The 13,261-nt window shown below is 38.9% G+C and overlaps 1 protein-coding gene across 3 annotated transcripts in view; it reads right to left on the reverse strand.

Annotated features, from left to right (window-relative positions):
- Positions 1-13,261, reverse strand: part of LOC132820415 (paraspeckle component 1-like) — a 33,858-nt gene that overhangs the window by 10,947 nt on the left and 9,650 nt on the right. For all 3 annotated transcript variants that reach the window (XM_060832522.1, XM_060832523.1, XM_060832524.1), the window contains exons 3-8: positions 12,159-12,460; positions 10,947-11,042; positions 8,513-8,709; positions 7,155-7,239; positions 3,648-3,759; positions 2,006-2,060 (exon numbers count right to left, since the gene is read on the reverse strand). In XM_060832522.1, the coding sequence (XP_060688505.1) occupies positions 2,006-2,060; positions 3,648-3,759; positions 7,155-7,239; positions 8,513-8,709; positions 10,947-11,042; positions 12,159-12,460 (847 nt within the window). The remainder of the gene's footprint in view (positions 1-2,005; positions 2,061-3,647; positions 3,760-7,154; positions 7,240-8,512; positions 8,710-10,946; positions 11,043-12,158; positions 12,461-13,261) is intronic.

Consider the following 13,261-nt stretch of genomic DNA (forward strand, 5'->3'; position numbering starts at 1 on the left):
GCACAGAGCAAAAGATCTTCTGAAAATCCATGTATACCTTCAGTTTTGAATCTTTTGATAATACAATCAGATTTGTTAAAGAAATACAAGCTGGCTTTCTTCAATTAATCCAAATTTTATCCAAGAAACTGAATTTGGTCTCAAATTGTTATAAAATCTTCCCACTGACATTGAACAGCCAGCATAATTGTCGGGCTTTCATTCTTGCTCTCTTTTGAATAAGAATTGAGCACTGGCGATTCTCCTGTCATTTGGCACTATCCCAAATACCTCAGAGGGAATGAAAAAATACCTCTAAATTTCCACTCTACTCCCATAATTTACAACACACGCCATGCCTGGTGACCTGTCCTTTCAAGTTTAGTCAGCCTTACTATTACTCCTACCAAATACTTTAGACCAACCTGTATCTCATCTACAAATTGTGGCCTTCGCAGTTTCTTCTTTGGTAAAAACAGATATACAAATTTTGTTTTTCCAATATGTATGATGCTACATGCATTGATTTCTATTTTGGTCTCTGATTGAACCATCCTTCCTCCAGCCATGCTTTCACTGTTGAAATGCCTTTGGAAGACATTTTGATTCCCATTTTCTTCAGCTGGTCTCAACTTTCTAAATTCAGCCTGGTTTCTACATTTGTTAACATGCAGCATTCATGATATGCACTCTAACCCTTAGTATTTTCTCTGCTTCCTTTGTCAAAGAATCTCCACCATAGTTAATCATGAGAGAAACTCTGAACTGCTTCCAATGCAAGCATACCCTCCATAAAATCAAAACAGTTGGTAGCACCGTTAAGTCCAATGTGACTAAATTGTTGCAAAGAGCTGAAGAAAGGCTTCCGACTTTTGCAAAAAGATTATCATCCTTAGCCCTCTAATTAACTGCTATACCTAAATTCTAACTTCTTGTTTCAAAAGCAAAGTCAACCAGATCCCATCCATAACACCAGATTCTCAATTCTATTTAAACATTTCATAGTTTTATTGCAAAATTTGACAACTTCAATTCCCAACATAACACTTGTGCCACATTTTGGTCCAGAAATGTAACTAATCCATTTGCAGCTTCATTGGTGTTTTCCTCACAAGTAGCTTCGCTACACATTTCTGCATTAAAAACAATTTTGGCAAAACTAAAGTTGATCCCTTCATCCAAGTCAACAATATAAGCTATACATCGTGGGGTCCCTGCACTGATTGTTACAACCAACATTTGTAGCTTGGATTTGCTTTCTCTTTCAACGTTGACTCATCTTATGCAGCACATACACAGTAGCACCATGAGCTACAAGTTCCATCCCTAGCAAGATGCCATTGAGATTTGCAACTATATTTGCATTCCTTCACTATGACAGAATCAAATCTTGGAAGTCCTTTTGCAACAGGACAGCGGGAATAGCCTACCACCAATCAATGGCAATTCGTTCATGGAAAGTGGGCACTGATGGCCTAGCCAGCAATCAGTGCTTATCCCCAAAGGCGGCTTTCTTAAACTGCTGCAGTAATTGGCCCATGCAAACCCTATAGTTGTTTAGGAAAAGAGTTTCAGAATGTTGACCCAGTGACAGCCAAGGAACAGCAATGTAACTTGAAAGGTAGAATGATCTGCAGCTTAAGAAGTGAACCTGCAAGTTGTGGCATTCCCATTTATCTGCTGACCTTGACCTTCCAGGTAATAGAGGTTACAAGTTTAGTAGTTGCTGTCAAAGTTGCCTTGCTGCAGTGCATCTTTAGATGGTATACACTCTTGTTACTGTGCATCAACAGTGAAGGGAGTGAATGTTGAAGGCAATTAATGCAGTGCCATTCAAGGGAGCTGCTTTATCCTGAACGGTCTGATTTCTTGAGTATTGTTTAAGCAACACCGATTCAGCTAAGCTTTCCCACCCAGAATAGCTGACCTAGCCAGCAATGTCCACATCCCTTAAAACTAGAAAAAAATCTGAGATGCAAGAAAATTATTTATCATTTAAATTCAAAATGTTATGTGCGCATCTTACCTGGCATGGTCATTCCACTCCGTTGGGCAATTTCTTCCATCCTCATATTTTCCCTCTAAACATAAATTAAATTCACATGCATAATTAAAATTACAGCCAATGTTCTCGCCCACTTCAGAAAATGTTATGATATGCCTCGATTATATGCCATGACTTAGCTATTTCTATAGTCAGGGAAGTGCCCTAAAAAGTTGAAATATTTAAAGAAATACAAAAGGGGTGACCTAATTACCTTTATCTAACATATTGGTCAGCGTACATTGCATCTGCAGACTTCGTGGTGTTTACACAACTGATACACAAATGCAACATTCCTGGTTAGTTCTATCGTGTTAGTGTCGTGGTCACGATGGCTTACAAATTCATCAGGTTTTTAATTTCAAGATCTCTGTAAAAGCCTTAAAGCCAAAACAGGTGTGTTTCCACAATGCCTCAGAAAGAAAACAAGCACACTGACATTTCTAACTCAAGCCAAAGTAAGTTAGGTGCAACAGATCACTTACTAAATGGAGGATTGTCATCACCAAAAATTAAAAGAAATAAATGCAAGAAACTCATTTAATTCCATTCTTGTGGTTTAGATTCTTGATCCAGAAAACTTTTTTACCCATGTATTCCACATACAGAATTGTCCATTCTATTTACTAATGCATACTTATTTCAATTTGAAGGGACAAAATTTTGTTTACACCTGTGTGTTTTGCTGCTGTGAAAGGAGCAGTTTATTGTTCTGTTGTTAATTGATGAAATCTGGTGGGTTTTTTTCCATTAGAGTGGTCAGTCAAGCAAGTTAACTATCTTTAGTACTTAATTTGGTTTTAATGTATACATTTGTGACAATTTGTGGCACAGTGGGCTCGACACCAACACCCTTGCTGCCTTCGAAGAGAGGTTGGCGCTGAAAGGTGACACAACCTTATCACTTCTCAGGAGGCCATCTAGTGCAGACATGTTTTTGCTTATCCTTCCAGGGGTATACAAAACGTCAGCTTCAACCTTGGTCTGTGCATGTTTGTGCCTGACTTTGTAGGCTCTGGACCAGTGTGCACAGAAGATAAAGGGAGGAAAAGACACTGAATTTTGGTAACTGCGCGGCAGAATTCAATTTTAACAAATCAACCAGCAAAGGCAGGAATCTCAACCGAACATTCAAGTACAAAGTCAATGTTATTGGTAACATCACATGATGGCCACATTATTTTATGTACTTCTCATACAGGAGTGACTTATCAGTTTTTAAAACATGTTGCTTGGATGAGTAGTGTGGGGGTATGGTACGTTATTACTTTTTTTTCTTGTTTAATAACATCAACTTAGCCTTTTGTTAACTCTGAAAAGCCTGGGTAAATTGATTCATTTTAAAGCAAGTTAAGATTATCCATAAAGGGAAGGGACCTTTTAGAACTTGATCCGGTTTCAGCCAAGAGGATGGCTGAATAAAAGGGAAGCCGAACTATCCTTACTCACCTAGGAGAACAATTTGGGTTATCTAGAACATTAATAAATTGGGGAACCTTCCTTGACTATTTGACATTAGTTACAAATCCTAATCATTTCCACAAATGTATTAATTGCCTTTAATATTCTTCTAAGCTACCCACTGCACCTTTGCTCAATGATATTAACATTTCAGAACACGTACATTTTCAGTGAAGTTTCCTCGGAATCCCTCCTGTTGTCTTCTCATCATTTCTTCTTTCTCACGTTGACGCAAAAGCATTTCTTCCTCACGTCTTCTGCGTTCCTCTTCTTGCCTGAGAAATGTTTAAAATTGAGGATTTTTTAAGCTTCTGTTGCAATTCTTTACCAAACCAATACTTAAATAGTTCAACTTAAATACTTCATCTATATGCAACAATAAAGCCAACACTGGAATAAAATTGCACTTCGAATTTCCACCACGACATCCCCAGTCCATGGAAACTTCATTTTGCCTAATAGGAGCTCAAGCAATTTTGTATTTGGGGACTTTGGTGGATGGTATTTATAAATTTTTCCACAATTCTCTGATACATTTAAGAGAACTACAGCAAATCAAGACATCTAACCAAAGCCTGAGTTTGCCCTTAATACTGAAATCTTGTCTTGCTCTATATTTCCCCCAGGTTTTATGAAAGTCATCCAATTCTTATTAAAAGACTCATTTCCTTTGCTTCAGTTATTCTCAAACTTTTTTTTTGCATAGCACAGTTTAAGAAAGCAATGTGCAACCAGCTTCAAGAGTGATTAAAAGCCTATGACACGAAAAACCAGTTGACAAATAAAAATGAACTCCATTACAAATAAATGAATGAGTGATTCCCTACTGAAATTCCATAAAATAATGCTAAATATTGAAGTGCTAGATGGCAAAGAGCACTTAAGATTTTAATTTTGCATGTAATCAACAATAGAACAGTCAGCCAGTGCCTCATGGTGAGTTTTGAGAAGACTTATAGCTCAGGTTGAGGTTCTGGATGTAGGTTTGCTCGCTGAGCTGGAAGGTTCATTTCCCCAGATGTTTCGTCATCCTACTCAGTAACATCTTCAGTGGGCCTCCGGGCAAAGCGCTGTTCATGATTCCTGCTTTCTATTTATGTTTGGGCCTCTTTGGGTTGGGGATGTCATTTCCTGTTCTTTTTCTCAAGGGTTAGTAGAGGGGGTCCATCTAACATCGAGTTAGACCTTATCTACCACCCCTTGAGAAAAAGAATAGGAAATGACACCACCAACCCAAAGAAACCGAAACACAAACAGAAAGCATGTATCAACAACAGTGCTTCGCCTGGAGGCCCACTGAAGATGCTACCCAGTAGGGTGATGAAACGTCCGGAAACGAACCTTGCAGCTCAGCGAGCAAACCTACATCCAGAACTGACCGCATTGATGTTTGCGCAACTTTACTGCCATCACTCAGCACCCAATAGCCATCCAGTGTTTACTCACTGACAAGAATTTTGTCAATTACATTTCACAGTGAATCAAGTCCGTTTAACACAAGCTACATTCTTCCAGTTAGTCCGTCATCTTAGTGTGCCAATTTTAAATGTGAGAATTATAGTCAAGATTTGTTTGACTCGCGTTTACGCATTTCTAGGAACAGAGAAAATGACAACACAGAAGATAATTCCTCCAACATATCAGTGAGACAGACATTCCTATCTTCCATGTGCGAACAGACAGTTTTTGTTTTAATTCATTCATGGGACATGGACATCACTGGCTGGCCAACATTTTACTGGTATTCCTAGTTGCCCTTGAGAAGGTGGGAGTGAGCTGCCTTCCTAAACTGCTGCAGTGTGATTTCCATGATTTTGACCCAGCGACAGTGAAGGGATGGCGATATATTTCTAAGTCAGGGTGATGAATGACTTGCAACGTGAACTTGCAGTTGCTGATGCTCCATATGTATCTGCTGACCTTGTCTTTCAAGGTAGAAATGGTCACAGGCTTGTAAGGAGCTGGAAGGACATCAGTAAACTTCTGCAGTGCAACTTGTAGGTAGTGTACACTGCTACAACTTCACTGATGGAGGTAGCGAAAGCTTGAGGATACGATACCAATGAAGCAAGCTTGGTCTTGGATGGTGTTAAGTTTGAGTGTTGTTGGGCTGCACCCATCCAAGCAAATATGGATTTCCCACGACATTCCTGACTTGTGCCTTGCAGATGATGGACAGGCCTTGGAGAATCAGTGAGTGTCAACTAGTGTTCCTAGCTACTTGGAGGAGCAAGTTAATGCAGCAAGTCCGCTAAGCTTCTGAACAATGGTAACTCCACCAACGTCAGTAGTAGACTAACACTAATGAATGTCAAGACACAGGGAACACATTGTTCAAATTCATCATTTGTCCAAGGCAAACCCCTGGAGAAAAATTGTAAACTTGCATTTCCACCTTTTAACATCTGTACCTCTGTTAGGAGACGAAACCCTAGAATTTTTGTTTTCATAAGAATGTGAAAATTGCTCATCAGTGAACCTACCTGCTCCTGCCACAAATGAAATGTGTTAGGAATTTACGCATCAAAATACTAGTGAAAAAGGAAATTAGACGAGTCAGCCAAACATTCCTTATCAAAAGTATTGCCAGTGTCTACAAGTAAGCACAGTCAGTAGGGATAACCTACCAGTCTGTGTGCATTGCTTGACCATGGCTATCCCAACTCAGCTACTGCTCATCTGTAGCTTTTGTTACCTCCCAGCTTGAATATTACAATTGGTACCTGCAAAGTTTTCACATTCACTATCTAAAAAAAAATCTGACACTACTCAAAACTCTGCTGTGTGTTAACTTGCAATAAGATCCATTAATCAACACTGCGACCCCCAACTACACCAAAATCCAAATACTTGCTTTCAAATGTGTCCATGACCTTGCCCTGCCCCTCCATATAGTTATAAACTCAATTAACCCCACAAGGCTCCAAAAAAAATGTGAACTCCTCCAACACTGGCCTCTTGTGCATTCCCAAATCATTTGATGCCCAAACGTTCAGCTGCCCAGATCCCAAGCTCTGGAATTCTCTTCTGACAATTCCCAATTTTGCTCTTTTTCTTTGCACCATCAAAAATGCCCTAAGAGGTAGAAGTACAGAATTGCAAAAAACTGCTATCAAGTAAATTTGCCAGTTTTGCTAAATGTAGGTAAATATGATGTTATCCAATTTGAATGCGAAAATAGGATCAAGAGAACTTTCAAAATAAATTAAACCCAGAGACAAGGGCACTCCAAGGGAGAATTACTGATACAAGTCCATAGATCATTAAAATGTCTAAATTCAAATACAACAACAATAAAGGACAAAAACAGACATCAAAAGAGAGGCCAAAACATAAATGGGCTGAAATCATTCCACATTTATATGAAGCACAGGCCTCAAATATTATGAGCAACTGTGCGTCAGAGCCTGGTTAGAACATAAAGGCCTTAGATGAAATACAGGATTTTTGAACCAGAATGTCTCTCCTCAAGGGGAAGATAAAAGGAAAAAACTAGTATTGTACTTGAAATAAATTTCAAAAGTTAGAAATAGCTGAAAAATTCAATCAAATATACTGAAATGGAAGATTGTTAACACGCTCAATGTCCCTAATATGATACCGATTATCTGCCAGAAATGTAATCTGCAGAAACTTAACAGCATAGTGCAAGACAGTACATCTTCTTTACCTCAGTTCTATTTGTTTGCGCTTTTGCAGTTCTTGATTGTGCAATTCTTCCATGCGCCTCAATTCCTCTTGACGCCTCATTAAATCTGGTGACAAAAAGGATTTGTTTTAGTACATGTTTTTAAGAGAAAATTTAGTTTTACACACAATTCCACATATTCCAAAAATTCAAAGTAAGAAATTGTGACATCTTTAACGAGCACAAGTTGCAGCTCGACCTAGTTTCACTTTCTAGAATTTCCAAATTGGGTGAATGGACAATGATTCATGCCCAGAACACACATGTAACAGTGCATTTGCAATATTGCTGTGCAAATATCAGGCATAGCAAACATCTGCGTTCTAAACAAACCTCAGTAGGCTCAAAGGTTTAATTGCTTTTTCTCCAGACTACTGCCAGGAGTTTCTCCAACAGTTTGAGCGAAATTGAATATCAACTAGCCACAAAAAGACATGACCCGCTCTCACTAGTATCCTCACAAACAGATGAGGAAGGACACCACTTCGACTGGCACAGCACATCCATCCCAGGATAAGCCAAACAACAAAGACAAGCATGAGAATTCCTTGAAGTATGGCATTCCAACCAGAACTCAATTCCAATCAAACACATCGAGTTAGACTCCATCTACCACCCCCTGAGAAAAGGAGTACAAAGTGACCTCACCACAAGAAATAACATCACAGGAAATGATATCAACCCAAACATATAAATAGAAAGCAGGAATTTTCAGCATTGCTTCGCATGAGGTCCATGGAAAAGGTTATCTACTAAGGTTAACAAAACATCTGGAAATGAACCTTTCAACTCAGCGAGCAAACCTACATCCAAAACCATCAATTTCTGTTTTGAGTGTTTCAAAAAACTTAACACCATCCAACATGTAGTTCTTTTAATTACAGCAAAATATCTTGGCTTGTTTTCTATCTCCCATGAAAACTTTAATCCAAAAGAAACAGCAAGTAAATGAAAAAATTTCCAAGGGAGCACAGGAACATATGGCCAGTTTTATCTGCACAAAATTTGATCTAATGCTTAAAGAAAAACAATAAACCAGCTGAAAAGATCACTGATTTTATGAGGAGTGGTGTACAAAACCAAAATCCTTTCACCATTTTATTGGGAGTTTTATGAAACAGTGGTTATGCAGTAGTCAATTCTGACAAGACATTTTAGGCAAGGCCTTACTGAAAGAGTAGATTTCACAGAAACTGCACCACCAGACTATAAGTACATAGAGAAAATGAAGAAATTGGGATAATTCTCCTTTCACAAAGGACGTGTATGATCTCTATCCCAGAAAAGTAAATGCCTTCAGACATGCAGCAGAAATAAAAACTATATTCTTCTCAACCTACCCTGTCTCATTAGCATGACTTGGTGCTCATGACGGGCAGCTTCCAGTTCTACTTCCAGTTTCTCGCGTGCTTCCTTCACATTTCTATCGACTTGCTCCTGCTGCTGTTTCTCCATTTCAAGCAGAGCCTTCCACCTCATGGCATATTCATATTCGAATGACCCATGCTGTGCAAATCTGGGTGGCTGCTCTCGTTCCCTTAAAAATCATACAACAGCAAGTAAGTAGGAGGATTGAAGAAAAGAAGCTGATGCATCTGCCAGTGCACTTCCTATGTAAAATAGTCAGAATAAATGTCAATATATTATTCAAGTAAAATGTCCTACCCAACTGGTGATAAGGTTCATGGTTAACAGTGAAAGAATACTGATGTGGCAAGCTTAAAAGGTAGCTCCCAAATTAGTTTGGTCTACTCAAGTTGCCAACTGTTCAGCAATTTAAGTCCAATGTTCAAGTTAGCATACGATACAAAAACCCAATTATGACCATAAACAAAAGGTAGAGGTGACAGGGTGAAATGTGAGGAGCATGTTAGGAGAATACAGGGTGACTTGGACAGGCTAGGTGAGTGGACGGATACATGGCAGATGCAGTTTAATGTGGAGAAATGTGTGGTCATCCACTTTGGTGGCAAGAACAGGAAGGAAGATTACTACCTAAATGGAGTCAAGTTAGGTAAAGGAGCAGTACAACGAGATCGTGGTGTTCTTGTACATCAGTCAATGAAAGCAAGCATGCAGGTACAGCCGGCAGTGAAGAAAGCTAACAGCATGCTGGCCTTCGTAACAAGAGGAATTGAGTATAGAAGCAAAGAGATCCTTCTGCAACTGTACAGGGCCCTGGTGAGACTGCACCTGGAATACTGTGCACAGTTTTGGTCTCTTAATTTGAGGAAAGACATTCTGGCTACTGAGGGAGTGCAGCATAGGTTCACAAGGTCAATTCCCGGAATGGCCGGAATTGCAGCGATTGCAGGCTTGTATATGCTTAAGTTTAGAAGGCTGAGGGGGGATCTGATTGAGACGTATAAGATTATTAAACGATTGGACACTCTGGAGGCAGGAAGCATGTTTCCGCTGATGGGTGAGTCCCGAACCAGAGGACACAGTTTAAAAATAAGGGGTAGGCCATTTGGAACAGAGTTGAGGAGAAACTTCTTCACCCAGAGAGTGGTGGGTGTATGGAATGCTCTGCCCAAGAAGGCTGTGAGACCAAGTCTCTGGATACTTTCGAGAAAGAGTTGGATAGAGCTCTGAAGGATAGTGGAATCAAGGGTTACAGGGATAAGGCAGGAACAAGACACTGATTGAGGATGATCAGCCATGATCATAACGAATGGTGGCGCTGGCTCGAAGGGCAGAATGGCCTACTACTGCACCCATTGTCTAGAAATGTCTTTTACCCTGACAGGTTATTCTCAACCATGGGAATAACTGGGTCACCAACACAAAAACTAAACAAAAACAAACCCTTGCTGAGCTCTCCACCTTTCTGTGGTTAACCAAGAACTAACGCTGTGGAAAACAAGATGGACCAGACATTTTATCATATTCCTCCAGAAATTAATTGCATTAAGATTTTGACAAGATTATTTTGATAACATTAAAGCTTAACAAAGACCTCTTTCTGCAGTACCTCTCCAACAACTGACTGAGCACATCTTTGTAGCAGGCCATAGTGAATGTAGTACAACTGGGCTTTTTCTTTGTCACCAAATGTCAAACAGAAGTTACAATTACAAAGGCCAAGTGTTTAGACTCAGAGTCAACAGGAAAAACTCGAGTGATGAGGAGCTGTTAGGACTTTAAAGGCCAGATACAAACATGTCTAACTACCAAAATTACCAATACAATTAACTCATTTTCAGTGACAAGTTGTTTTGATAATAAGCAACAGGCAAGCACTATTCGTATAATAAAGACAGAGGATTCTTAAGTGATTTATCAGGGTAAACACGGAGGGCGCTTCTCATCCGAGGAGAACGCAGGACAAGATGGTAGTGCCTCAGAATGAAGGGGTACCAATTTAAGACTGAGACGATGATTCAACCTCCACAAAGAAATGGCATTCTGAATGTACCATCACCAAATGGATTGCAGCAATTCAGCACCCAACTTCTCAAGGGCAACTAGAGATGGGCAATAAATGCTGGTTCAGGCAGCAGTGCCGACATTCTACTAGCAAATTTCAAAAATAGCAATGTCCATTATAGGGAATTAACCTGTGGTAAACAAGTTTGTTTAGCACATTAAATCATTCAACCAGACAAACGCTACACAGGTTTGCTACTTTATTCACCTGTTTCCATTTTACTAAGTATTCTATCACTGCAAGTTCACTTTTAATTGGCTTTAGAACAATCTAACCAGAGAATTTTTTAAAACAGGGAGAGAATAGGAATGTGAATGTTTAAAAAGAAACTAGTCAATGCATACTTGTGATAATGCTGATTTTTCTGGACCAATTTTTCTTGAAGTCCATCTTCATCATCATACTGATCAAAAGGTTCAACAGTCACAGGTCTTGGAAAACTAGAAAAGGTGGAAAATGTCCATGACTAAACACTCGTAACAGCCAGTTTTGAACAAACAGAACATTTTACAATGTAATACATCGCACCAATTTTACAAAGTCAAAATGTTCCACTTCACTGTGCATTAATTATGTAGCTCCAAGCCTGTGGGAAGACATGGTCTTAATCTATTAAAGAGCCATCACCAGGGGACATGTAGTATTTTAGCATTGGAAATTGAATCAAAATTTACAGACGAAAACAGCAGTTCCATCCCCGAAGGCTAAAACCAGTTTTGTGCTGTAACACTTGTAAGTGAGGGTACAATGTCACAAGAACAGTTATGGTGCTTCGGGTCGAGCAGGAGGCCGAGAAGGACTCTTTTACAAATTTAAAACTTTGCTGGTGGCCAAGCACATCCTCTCAATGTATCACAAGCCTTGAAAAAGAAATCTCCAACATAATTGAAGAAAATGGGAAAGCTCACCTTGACAGAAACAATGTACTTTCAAACGTTTCATCAAATGTTTAAGAATCTTTGAATTAAAGAAAATTTCAGAATTGCTCTGACGCAAAAACAACGTATGAACACCTGCTCGGAATTCTCTCATTTCCACTGATGACTTCAAACACTTTTCTGAAGTTTTGTTCAAAATCCTCTGAACTTTATATATGAAAACAGTAGCTTTACAGAAACAGGACCTCCTTCAAACTTTCAGGTTAAGAAAAGCTAGAATCTTAAATAATAATGACCTGATTACATTAATCAGTAAAATCATCTGTGAGCCAAATTTCGATGAAAAGCAACCAAAACTTAGACATATTAACCAAGGGTAACAATGTGTTATCAGCTCTGCAGGAATAAACTTCAAACATTTCACTTTGCAAAACTTTCTGGTGCATCTACTATTTTCAAAACTTGTTCACATTCAAAACTTAAATTTGCAGATTTTCATCATACTCAGATCACGAAAGTAATCTCATGCCACCTATGGATAGCAGTTGATACATCAACATCATAGAAGTTTCAAAATGGACTCATAAAAAAAATTTAAATAGATAAAACTCAAGTTTAAGATAAATATTTCTGCCTGCAACTTCACCACAATAATCAATCTTTATACTCATTACTCACGCTGTTAATAAGAATGCACCATCCGTGCATCTGTCCAGAGCCTTGCGAGCAGCAGGTTTTGCTGCAAACTCTACAATGCCTTTGCCAGTTGGTTTTCCACGGTCATCTACAATCACCACTGCTCTCTCCACAGGTCCAAAGATCGAGAATGCCTCCTCCAACAGCTCATTTGATACAAACTGAGGAAGATTCTTGACTGTAAGAGCAGCACCGTGTGTTGCAAATCGAATTCTTATCTGTCTTCCTCTTAGGGTAGTATCATCAAGTTCTGCCTTTGCAATTTCAGCCAGAGTTCTAGTTTCCTATGATCAAAGTAAGTACATTAACATGGAGGTATACAACAATTAAATTTTACTCAACAAAACAAACCTCACAATTCCTCTAATCTCACTTGAAATATCTTTTAACACTAGCCTTAAGATTTGCCTCAGTTTTAAAATGGAAAACAATGAATCATGTCTCCCTCTGACCCCACAAAAGTAGCTTGGAAGTTATATGTCCTAGTCACATTTCTTCCCATTCCCACTGCACAAACAGCTGTATCTTGATTAAACTAAGAGCAGAGTTGGAAAGCTTTTGAAATGATCATAGGAAACCAAGAGCCTGATGGTATCTGGTACTGCCTACTTACAGCTGAACTTAAATAACTCTTTTTGCACCAGAGCACACCAACCCGCAGACAAATCTGTAACTATAAACCGGTCCTGAAAGGGTCTACACCGCAACTAGAAATAAGGACTTTCTATACCTAGTTTGGAATGCGAAAAAATGATTCAGTTTTATGTAGCAATGGTCAATGGCCTACCCAAGTATCAATTTCGGAACTGTACGTCAGAAATTCTCAATTGACCTTTTGGAAATGCAGCATCAAATTGACTAAAATTACAGTTGGTCTTAAAAAAAGTTAAATGATAACAGTTGGCCCAAAATGTATATTCAAGCTAACAGAAACACAAGTCCAAGGAATGATCTATAAAAATTATAACAGGATTAAATACAGTATAATTTCCCATGGTGGGGCAATCCAAAAGAGGGTATGATTTTTTTTTCCAAAAACAGTTGAGTCATTCAGAAGCTAAGAGTATGTATTCCCACAAAGGCTA

The sequence above is a fragment of the Hemiscyllium ocellatum genome, chromosome 11, assembly GCF_020745735.1.
Source record: "Hemiscyllium ocellatum isolate sHemOce1 chromosome 11, sHemOce1.pat.X.cur, whole genome shotgun sequence".
Lineage (NCBI taxonomy): Eukaryota > Metazoa > Chordata > Chondrichthyes > Orectolobiformes > Hemiscylliidae > Hemiscyllium > Hemiscyllium ocellatum.